General features: G+C 56.8%; 1 protein-coding gene across 1 annotated transcript; it reads right to left on the reverse strand.

The window, feature by feature from the left end:
- Positions 1-2,216: 2,216 nt before the first annotated feature.
- Positions 2,217-10,347, reverse strand: MMP9 (matrix metallopeptidase 9). Its single transcript, XM_084888911.1, has 13 exons — positions 10,036-10,347; positions 9,321-9,553; positions 8,831-8,979; positions 8,248-8,376; positions 7,966-8,139; positions 7,611-7,784; positions 7,024-7,200; positions 6,703-6,861; positions 5,570-5,900; positions 5,319-5,458; positions 4,826-4,976; positions 4,625-4,728; positions 2,217-2,530 (listed from the first exon to the last, which is right to left on the reverse strand). The coding sequence occupies exons 1-13, from the start codon at positions 10,174-10,176 to the stop codon at positions 2,412-2,414; spliced, it is 2,181 nt and encodes a 726-aa protein (XP_084745037.1). The 5' UTR covers positions 10,177-10,347; the 3' UTR covers positions 2,217-2,411.
- Positions 10,348-11,118: the final 771 nt, after the last annotated feature.

An 11,118-nucleotide genomic window follows, 5' to 3' on the forward strand; every position in this document is an offset into this window, starting at 1 on the left:
CAATGGAAGTAGGTCATTCTTGAATAAGAAATGGAAGAGTTAGAAGAGAGGACGCTTGGGGAGAAGTCCTCTCGCCCCCTCCTTAAACTCCCATTTGAACCCCACGTCCAGAAGATTATCAAGTCTGACCAAGCCCATTACCTCCACTCATCTGCCCCATCCTTCAGTCAAGGCCCTATGTCATCCTGTAAGGTCAAGTGCATTCAGACCTTCTCTTACCTAGTCCAGACCACCATTCCTACCTGTCATTGCAGAATCTTCTGTACTCCCCTCTCATCTACCTGCTAAAACCACACGTTCAAGTTCTGAGCCATTGGCAGTTTCCCAACACTGCCTGCTTCTCTCTTCTCCCAGCATTTGCACCACGAGCACACAATCACCACTCACCAGCTCTGAGACTTCAGGGGAGCTGTGCCTCAGTTTCCTCATTTGTAAAATGGGGGTGGGTGCTGACAATAACAGCAGTACCTATAAGTTAAGAGTAGTGCCTGTCTCATAGGTTTAATTTAAGGTTAGCACACAGAAAACACATGGAGCAGGGCTGGCACATAGTCGGTGCTGTCCCAGGGGTAGCTACTATTGCCAAATGGAAGAGGGTCCGCCCACCAAACACACAGCAGAGCCAAACACTAGATACCGGTTTTTGCAGTAGAAAAATTAAAGCATTATTGGCGTCAAGCCAGGAGAGCAGCAAACTAGCGCTCAAAATCCAAACTCCTTAATGGCTTTAACAACCCAAAGGTTTGTAAAGGCAAAGATTGAGCACTGGGGTTTAGGGGTCATGGGTGAAACTGATTGGCTAGTTCCTGTGCAAGCTCAGCAGTTTCCCTTCGTCTGATTAATTTAGTTTCTTATGTCCTCTCGTCTGGTGTCTTTGTCACTGTAGTCAGGTGACCTAACCAGGTTGCAGAACCAAGATTCTGCAAAATATCTCATAATTGTGCATCAGTAACGTTATCTTTAAAGCAAAAGGCTAAACATCTTGTGACCTTTGTCATTGTTTACATTGTTTTGTGCTTAACTAGCCACATTCATCTATTATTGCAAGCAAATTGTACTTTTGAGCGTTTTTTCCTAAAACTTGCTTTACAGGCAGGCCTCTAGGAATAACTAACATTTTCTTAATCTTTGCCTATAAGCTGCATGACAACCAAAGCAACTGAAACGATTAGCTAAAGCCTCTATTATCTAATACCTAAACATGTTTACTGTTAACTGTCAGTTCCACTATCACTCAACATATAATCTGTTTTTTATTTACCACCGCTTTACCCCTGGGCACTTAGGTTGTTGCCTGCACATATAATGCTGCAATCAACATCCTTCCAGGCAGTTGTTGTGTGGGAGGGTTAGAGAGCAGGCTCGTTTTTTACCAAGAGGTAAATAACTAACTCTCCTAGCAGACAGTCCTACTTCTCCGAGAAGAAGCTCTTGTTCATCCTTCCAGATTCAGCACAAGCTCAGATGTCATCTTGGCTGGGCAGCATTCCCTGACTTTAAGCATAACACGCACAAACACACACATCTTTAGTCTGGGTCCTAGACGAGGCCCTAGTGGTCGGCAAACTCATTAGTCAACAGAGTCAAATATCAACAGTACAACGAATGAAATTTCTTTTGAGAGCCAATTTTTTTAAAACTGAAACTTCTTCTAAAGCCACTTCTTCAAAATAGACTCACCCAGGCCGTGGTATTTTGTGGAAGAGCCACACTCACGGGACCAAAGAGCCACATGTGGCTTGCAAGCCGCAGTTTGCTGACCACAGGTCTAGGATAACAGGTCACACACTGCACACTCTTCAAGTGTGATCCATCCCCACCGGCCTCAGAGTCACTCTTATAACTAACTTACTCTTTGGGAGCGGGGCCTGGAGTCTGCATGTTCAGCAAGTTCCAATGGTACTTGTATGCACCCTAAAAGTTTGAGGACCCTGAGAGGTCCTCAGGACAGGAACGTAGCCCACTTCATCCCTCCATCCCCAGTGCCCAGCACACAGCCTGGCTCCATGTAAGGGCTCAATAAATGTTTTATGAACAATTGGCCGTGTCCTCGGCTGTGAAACAGGAATAATCACATTGTACTTTCCTGATAGGAAGAATTGACTATGTTAATATTTATGAAGTGCTTAGAACATTGCCTGGCACATAGTAACCACTCCCTTGGTTACATACATACATGCATATGTTCCTGTCTATGCAAGCATACATACAAAAATAAATCTCAAGGTTAGAAAATCCAAGTTTATTAAACACATTCCAACAAAAACAGGAAGGTGGGACGAGAGGGCCCAGCCCACCTCCACTCATCCTTTGTCCTTCAGAACAGACCCGCCGGTTTGTATCCAGCAAACTGTCTCCTTCTCCGTCAAGATGGGGACCCACACTGCAGTGCTGAAGCAGGAGGGGGTGCCCTAGTTCTCAGGGCACTGCAGGAGATCATAGGTCACATAGTTCACTTCTTCCACCTGGTTTATCCCATTCTGTAAATTCATGCGCCAGTAGTAGCGGTCCTGGCAGAAGTAAGCTTTATCTGCAAAGAAGAGGCAGGTACAAGAGGAGTGATTCCAAACCTCACACATATACATACAAAAACAAAAGCAAGACCTTAACAATCAGCCCTAACCGTTTTTTGCTCAGTAAGTAGAGCACTGGCCTGCACACAATTCCAGTCAAGGGCATGTACTTTGGTTGCAGGCACTTCCCCAGTAGGGGGCATGCAAGAGGCAGCTGATCAATGTTCCTCTCTCATCGATGTTTCTAACTATCTATCCCTCTCCCTTCCTCTCTGTAAAAAATCAATATATATATATATATATATATATATATATTAAGACCTTATCATCCCACCTGTCCTTTCTAGATCTTTCCAAGATTTTCATATCACACCTTCCTCTCCCCCACAGAGATACTGGAGAGCGCAGAGCCTGATGTCCAAAGCACTGGCACAGAGTGTAGCACACAGGAGGTGCTCAGGACCATTCACTCAACATTCATTCATTCGTTCATTCAACAAATCTATTCATTAATTTATTCATTCAACAAATATTTATCATGCCAAGTACTGTTAGAAGCACTGAGGAGCCCTGCCAGCGTGGCTCAGCAGTTGAGCATTGACCTATGAACCAGGAGATCATGGTTCGGTTCTCAGTCAGGGCATATGCCTGGGTTGTGGGCTTGATTCCCCAGTGTGGGGCGTGCAGGAGGCAGAGGATCAATGATTCTCTGTAATCATTGATGTTCTATCTCTCCTTCTCTCTCCTTTCCTCTCTGAAATCAATTTTTTAAAAATGTTAAAGAAGCACTGGGGCAGAGCAGAGAAAAGCTGCAGGCATGATCTCAGTTCTTTGGGTGCTTATACTCTGGTGCAGTGATTTTCAACAACTGTGCCACAAGATTTTTTAAAGCATGCAATTCCTGACTACTTAGTCAGGGGCACTGGCCTCTTTTCCCTTAGATTGTCAAATTAAAAAAATTACAACAGCCATCACAACAATAACTGTCCAGTGTAAATGAATCAAAATTATACCTATTTTTTTTTGTCAGATCAGCAAAAATATATATATTTTTGGTGTGCTGCAGAATTTCAGGAATTAGTTTATGTGTGCCATGAGGTGAAAAGGTTGAAAATCGCTGCTCTGGTGGGGTAAGACAGATGACTTACAAGCAACTGTGTAAATAAATGAGATTGGCTTTGAAAGTGGGAAGGAAACAAAAGCAAGGAGGTGAATAGATAATGAGGGTCAGAGAAGGCCTCTTTGAAAAGGTGGCTCCAGAGCTGAGACCTGAAGGGCAAGATGGAGGCAGCACCGTGGCAACCTGGGAAAAAGCTTTCCAGGCAGAGGGAGCAACTGGCACGACGGCCCTGAGCAGGGGCCGACCTTGATGTGTTCAAAGAGCAGCCAGAAGGCCGGTGTGGGTGGAGCGAGCAGAGGGAATGACAGAAGTCGTGGGAGGGGGTGAGGAGTGAGGGGGTGAGAAGGGAGGGGTTTGATCATGTTAGTTCCTTTGGCCTTGGACTAGATCTGGAATCACTCCTACACTATTGTCTCCATTCCTAACCACTCCGTGTTGGACAAGCAGGATGGCTTGGAGTGGGGGTGTTTGCAAAGGAGATAGTGAAAGTAAATAGTTCAGCAATAAAATCGACAGAACTTGTCAACTGACTGCATGTGAGCGGTGAAGAAGAGAAAGCAAGTATAATTCCAGCTAGCATCCCAATTTTCCAGAAGGGGAAACCGAGGCTCTGAGAGTAGCAGTGACTTGCCCAAAGCCACACAGCTATTAATCACCTTATTTGCACTATTGCCCAGGGGGCAGCACGGGATCTGGCACGTGATAGGTATTGACAAATATTGCATAATAATGCATGAGCCTTCATGCAAACCATGGGTCCTGCATTGCTGGGGAAGGAGCTTGTAGTTGGGAAAGCAGGAAACCCGGGTCCCAGTCCTGGTTGTGCCCCTGTATGACCTGGGCAAGGTCCCTGCCTCTCTAACGGCCATGGGGACATTTGCCTCAGTCGCCAGGGCCTTTTCCTTTCTTGCTCAGAATGTGACCAAGCTCTAGCATGGGAAGAGGTGTCTTGGAGAAGGACCCTCCCCGAAGCCCCGCCTGCAGCCATCACCTCGGTACAGGAAGACGTCGTGCATGTTCGTGGGCACCCCGGGGAACATCCGGTCCACACGGCTGGCGCTCTTGGGATCGACCATCTGCGACTTCGCGTCAAACCTGCGGGAAGGCGGAGAGGAGAGACAGGTGCTGAGCGGACAGACGGACAGGCGGGTGGCCCCCGGGCTCCCCCTGCCGGCAGTCCTCGGACTCTCACCTCCAGAAGTTCTGTCTGCTGAACAGCAGCACCTTCCCCCCGCCGCGGGGCAGGGCCCCGGTGACCTGGGCCACCTCCGGGCCGAAGCCCAGCTTATCCAGACGCCTCGGGCCTAGCACCGTCGCGCCTGTGTAGACCCACACTTGGCGCCCTGCAGAAGAGAAGGGTCGCATCAGCCTGAGGGAAGGGAGAAGGCATCCATTCTCCTTACATGTCAAAAGGGAAAACCAGCGAGATCTTTCGGAGCCTGGCGCGCCCGCAGTCTCTGTGCCCGCGAGCAAAGCCGCTCGGTAGGATCGTGCAGGGTTCGGATCGTGCAGGGTTCCATGCAGGGTTCCGGGACGAGGGGAGCTGAGAGTCAGCCCCTGCTAGATTGCATCCGCCAGGAGGGGGCGCGTGTTCTTAAATCCTCCCTTCTCTTTGTCTGGGTAATCCGGGGTCTCTCTGTCCTCCTCGACTGGCAAGAAGGGAAGGGAGAAAGGAGGACACTAACCAGAGAAGAAGAAAATCTTCTTGCTTTGCGGCTCCTCAAAGACGGAATCCAGCTTGGAAGGGAGCGCAGGCCACTTGTCCCTGATCAGGAAGGGGCCCTGCACCAGGCGGCCCTGGGCCTCGGAGAATCGCCAGTACCTCCTGGGAAAGGAACAAGGGGGCGGGGCAATGAGCCTTGAACCGAACACCAGTGGGCGGGGCGGAGGTGGGGGGGTCCCTCCTCCAGATCTCATTCACACCCCTGCGCCTCACCCATCCTTGAATAAATGCAGGTAATTCCCTATCTCTGCGATGGCGTCGAAGATGTCCACGTTGCAAACATTGTCCGCTGGATCCAAAGACTCTGTAGGGGCCACGGAAGGGCCAGCCGTGGGGGCACGCGTGGGGGAATCCGTGGGGCCAGCAGTGGGGGCACCCGTGGGGCCAGCAGTGGGGGCATTGGTGGGACCTGGTGAAGGGGGGCCTGTGGGGCCAGCAGTGGGGCCCGCTGAGGGGCGGACGGTGGCGCAGACCGTCGGGGGAGCAGTGGGCTGGGTTTCAGGTGTAGTAGTTGGAGGCCGTGGTTCAGGTTTAGGGCGAGGGCCTAAAAAGAGACAGCGGATGAGACACCCCTATCCTGCATGCCTCTGTGCCTGCGGAATACTGTGTCTACTCCGCAAAGCCTGTCAGTCCCCGTGCCCCGCCCTCTGCCCCCACTCCTCTCACTCTCCTCACTTTGGATGCTGGAGCCTGCCTTCCCCTGGGCACAGGAAGGCCTCATCCACCCAAGCCATATTTATCCCATGGAGGGCCAGGCCCCGGCTGGGCCCATGATCATAAGAGAGGCAGGAGCATCTCCAACCCCAACCCCAACCCCAACCCCGCGAGATGGGAGAGAAGTGTGTTTTGAGCACTCAGACTCAGTGCCAACCAGTGCTAAGAGCTTTATAAACGCACATTTAGCTTGTGTGATCAAAAAGAACCGATGAAATAGATTCTTTCATACTCCCATTTCTCAAACGAGGAAACAATACGAAAGACAAGTGATAATGGCAATTAAAATATCCAACACTTCTATGCGCGTACTGTATGCGGGGCAGTATTCTAACTCGTTCAGCCTCTTAAGAACTCCCTGAGGCAGGTAGTATGATCAGCCCCACCAACAGCCCTTCCAGATGAGGGAGTGGCCGGGGGAAGTCACATATCCCAGGTCGCCTGGCCAGGAAGTGGCCACCGCGGTCTCACTCTAGAGTCTGGGCTCTTTATCACCAGCTCGGAGCACTGACCCCACAGCACGGACACCCGCTGGACCCAGGCTCCTCCCCAGCTAGAGGCTGAGGTCCCAGCTCCTCCCACCCGTTCTCCACCCTTCCCTTTCCGCCGCTGTCCTCGCCACCGAGCCTCACCGCCATACAGGTGCTGGATGCCCTTCACGTCGTCCTCGTGCAGGGGCGGCTTCTCGGTGTAGCTGTACATGGGGTACATGAGCGCCTCGGGCACACTGGTGTGGTCTAAGCCCAGGGCATGGCCGAACTCGTGCGCAGCCACAAGAAACAGGCTGTATCCTGGAGGAAAGGGGAGGAGGAGGGGGTGAGACTTGAGCCCTGGGCTGCGCTCCTAGCTCCCGCCTCCAAAACAGCCTTCCCACCCCCCTAACCGCCTACCTCCACCCCTACCCCCACCCCACCCCCACCACCCCAGCCCTGGGACCTCGGAGCCCTGCACACCTTGGTCGGGGCAGAAACCCCACTTCTTGTCGCTGTCGAAGTTGGAGGTGGTGGCGCACCAGAGGCGCCCGTCGGTGCGGCCCTCCCGGGTGCAGGTGGAGTACTCCTGGCCCAGGAAGACGAAGGGGAAGACGCACAGCTCCCCGGCCGAGTTGCCCCCGGTCACCGTGGTGTCCACTGAGGAGACCCAGAGCCTTGGGTGAGCGGGTGGGCGGGCCCAACAGGGAACCAGGGGCGGGCCCAACGGGAAGCCAGAGAATGTTGTGCCCTCGGTAAAGACTAGGGGGCGATGTGGGGCCCCCTGAGCCGGGGTAGGCTTGCGGGGAGTGGAGGGGAGGCCCGGGAATAGGCCGCAGGCTGGGCTACAAGGCCCGGCACCCCAATGGGGCGGGGGAACGGGAGGTCAGAGGGAGGGGCTGGTGAGGGGGCGGAGCGCCCCCTGCAGACCAGTGACCAGCGGAGAGACACACTAAAGGGAGTCGGAGGCGCGCTCAGAGGACCGATGCGGGTCTGAGCACAGAGGCGGGGGGAGGAGGGGGAGACACACGGGACACACACACACCGATGCCAGGTCTGAACCCACGCACCTCGGGTCGGGCAGAAGCCGTACAGCTTGTCCTGGTCGTAGTCGGCGGTGGTGGCACACCAGCGGTAGCCGTCCGAGCGGCCATCCGTGGTGCAGGCGGAGTAGGAGCGGCCCTCGAAGGTGAAGGGGAACACGCAGGGCTTGCCGTCCGAATTGCCGTGCTCGGTGTAGAGTCCTGGGGAGGCATCCCCCGGCTTACTGACCCCCGGGACGCCGCTGCCGCGCCCCCCTCTCCCCGAGTCAAGTGAACCGCCTCCGCCCCCCCCCCCCCCGCCCACGAGAGAGCGGCCCGCGGGCCACACACAGCGCTCCGGGCCGCGCTGGGACTCGAACCGGCGCTGCGGGCCCCCACTCACTCTCGCTGGGGCAGAAGCCGAACCGCCGGTCCGTGTCGTAGTCCGCGGTGGTGCTGCACCAGAGCTGGCCGTCCGAGCGGCCGTCCGTGGTGCAGGCGGAGTAGGAGCGGCCCTCGAAGGTGAAGGGGAAGTGGCAGGGGGCGCTGTCCGCGTTCCCGAAGAAGGTGGGGACCACTGCGGGGGGGGGGGGGGCCGTCAGGGCGGCGGCGGGCGGGGGGGCGATCAGGGCGACGGGCGGGGGCGAGGAGGACAGGGAGGGGGCTCCGGCGGCCCGGGTCTCACCTACGCCCTTGCCCAGAGACCACAGCTCCTCGTCGTCGAAGTGGGCGTCGCCCTGGATGCCCTGGCCCGGGGGAAAGGCGTGCGCCAGGAGCCCGTCCTTCCCGTCGAAGGGGTACCCGTCTCCGTGCTCTGCGGAGGCCGGCGGGGAGGGGGTCACCTGGGTGCAGTGCGCAGGTGGTGCGCTACCCGGGGGCCCGGACTGAGGGCGGGGCGCCTACCCAGCCCTTGCGCCCCGCGCTGTGCGGCCCCGCGGGAGGAGGCGGCCAAGGCAGCGGCCACAGCAGGAGCCAGCCGGCCCGGTGCGCCCTCGGCCCTCTCCGCGTCCCCCCTTCCCGGTCCCTGCCCCGTCCCCGTCCCTGTCCCTGTCCCTGTCCCTGTCCCTGTCCCCGTCCCTGTCCCGGTCCCTGTTTCGGTCCCTGTCCCTGTCCCCATCCCTGTCCTGGTCCCCGTCCCTGTCCCTGTCCCTGTCCCTGTCCTGGCCCCCGTCCCTGTCCCGGTCCCGGTCCCTGTCCTCATCCCTGTCCCTGTCCCCGTCCTTGTCCCGCTCCCGGTCCCTCTCGGCTTTCCCCTCTTGCGCTCTCACCCCGGACGCCAAACTGGATGACGATGTCCGCCTCGATGCCGTACACGCGCGTGAAGGTGAGCGGCGTCACGGCGCTCCAGACGGCGAAGGCGCGGGCGAAGGCGTCGTCGATCACGTCGCGGGGCAGGTCCTCGGAGTAGTTCTGGATCCTGCGGGGACGATGGGCAGAGCCAGCGGGTGAGGGCGGGGCGGGCGGCAGCACAGCCTGGGCCTCGGCGACCTCAGCTCCAGGCTTCCATCGGGAAAGCGCTGTCCGGTGGGTGCATCTTCCTCCTGGGGCACACACTGCCCTGGCCGGAGGACTCGGACGGGAGACCCACTTCCCCAAAGGGAGCGCGGGGCTCAGGGGGGGTGCATTTGCTCCGGGCTCCCGTTTAGTGAAACCCAGGGGTGAGTCCGAGACAAGACGCATTCCACCACCCCGAGCGCGCACCCGGAGACCGGTCTCCTCCCCCCACCCCTCCCACCTCCCCGGGGCCCCGCCACCTACCAGTACGTGAGGTTCTGGTGGTGCCACTTGAGGTCACCCTCAAAGGTCTGGAACCTGCCCACGTCTGGGACGCCGCAGCGCGGGGCGCGCATGGCCGCCAGGGTGGTGCTGTCCAGCTCCCCGGTCTCCGGCAGAGACAGGCGTTTCTGCAGCACCCGCAGCGCCCGGCTCAGGGACTGCTTGTCGTCGCTCAGCTCCGCGACTTGAGTGTAGCCATAGCGGTACAGGTACTCCTGTGGGTGGAGGGCAGGGACATCCAGGGCACTGAGCCCCTTTCTCTGCCCCCCTGGGTCAGAACTCAATCCCCCCAGGAGCCCAGAACCAGCAACAAAGCTTGATTGGACCCAGGACGTGGTACCCTGGACATCAGCCCTTGTGCCCACCCAAGCATCTCCCCTCCCTGCAGACATCCTTGGTTCCTTCCCAGCGCTGGATGCTCCTGGCCAGGCCTCCCTCAGGGACCCCTGAGGTCCACCCCTGTTCACCCCTCGCCCATGCACACTCCAGAACCCCCCCGTGCTCCCCACCCCCGTATTATTTCCATTGCCCACCTAGGAAACGCATGAACTCACTCTTGACCATCGCTGCCCAGAGCCTCCGCAGGACAGCCCCCTCCCAGCGCCTGATCCTAGACACCTCTGTTCCCTAGACATCTCCATTCCCCCAGTGTGGCCCGAAGCCCTCCCTGGGATTCCACCTCCAGGTGTTTGCTTACCTCTGCCAGCTGCTTGTTGGTGAGATTTGTTCGCAAGTCTCCGGGGAAGACCACAACGGTGGGCTTGCGTGGTCTGGGGGCTGCAGAGCAATCATCGCCCAGCACCAGGAGGGCCAGGACCAGGGGCAGCCAGGGGCTCATGGTGAAGGTGGCAGTGTCTGGCTGCAGCTGCCCTCGTGGGGCTTTAAGGAGGCAGCGTTATCTGAATCAGTGGCCCCGCCCCTCACCGCCAGGCTGACTCAGGGGATGGGGTGTGTGCATGTGTGTGCATGTGTGTGCATGTGTGTGCATGTGTGTTGGCAGCCCCAGTGTGAGAAGGTAAAGAAAGGGCTTACACCACCTCCTCCTCTCCCTGCTGCCCACAGTCCCTCCTGCTGAGTCAGGCAGGACCCTGGACCCGCAGAGAACCACAGGAAACCACAGGCCCATACAGGAAGGCTGGGTTTTGCAAACGGCACAGCTTGTGAGAACTTTTATGAAAGAAAGGGAGGAGCCCCCCAACTGAAGGCCCCTAGACGTCAGTCAGCTGAAGGGAAGGGAACAGGGCCTTTTTCTGAACCTAGTGATCCCACGTCTTAGTCCAGACCCCCCTCTGTGGGCCCCACCCCACACCCCCAGGCTCTGCCCACTGTCCCCTTCCCTGGAAGCCTTCCGGGACTCGGCTTCCTCTCCCTGCTCCACCGGGCCTGCAATGAGAGGCCTCTGCTCGGCTGGAGCTGGGGAATTCCACCGGGCAAGCCCCGATCTCCCGGGGCTGACTCCTTCAGGGCAGCGGAGGGGGAGTGTGTTGCATCTGGAAGCCAGCACATGTGGTTTTCCTCTCTTCCTACAGTGCCTTGGGCAAATGTCCTCACCACTCTGAATGTGTTTCCTCAGCTGTGAAAGGGGGCTCTTCGTCCCTAAATTGATGTGAGGAGAAAATGAGATCCGACGTCCTCAACAGACCTGACGAGATCGCTTTTAATTGCAGTATTTGGGCCAAGATCATGATTCCAACTTGGAATCAGGAGACTGGGGTCGTGGGCTGTAATCTGCTGTGTGACCTCCCCTTTCTGGCTTTGGACTCACCTATAATACGGGGAG

The sequence above is a fragment of the Pipistrellus hanaki genome (genome assembly GCF_964339955.1).
Source record: "Pipistrellus hanaki genome assembly, chromosome: 6".
Classification (NCBI taxonomy): Eukaryota; Metazoa; Chordata; class Mammalia; order Chiroptera; family Vespertilionidae; genus Pipistrellus; species Pipistrellus hanaki.

Excerpts from the sequence above, each read along its gene's own strand:
- MMP9 (XM_084888911.1), bottom strand. The coding sequence starts at position 10,176 with ATGAGCCCCTGGCTGCCCCTGGTCCTGGCCCTCCTGGTGCTGGGCGAT. Across the intron at positions 8,377-8,830 it reads CATCCAGTTTGGCGTCCGGG|AGCACGGAGACGGGTACCCC; the intron begins GTGAGAGCGCAA and ends CGGCCTCCGCAG. Across the intron at positions 7,785-7,965 it reads CGGCTTCTGCCCCAGCGAGA|GACTCTACACCGAGCACGGC; the intron begins GTGAGTGGGGGC and ends ATGCCTCCCCAG.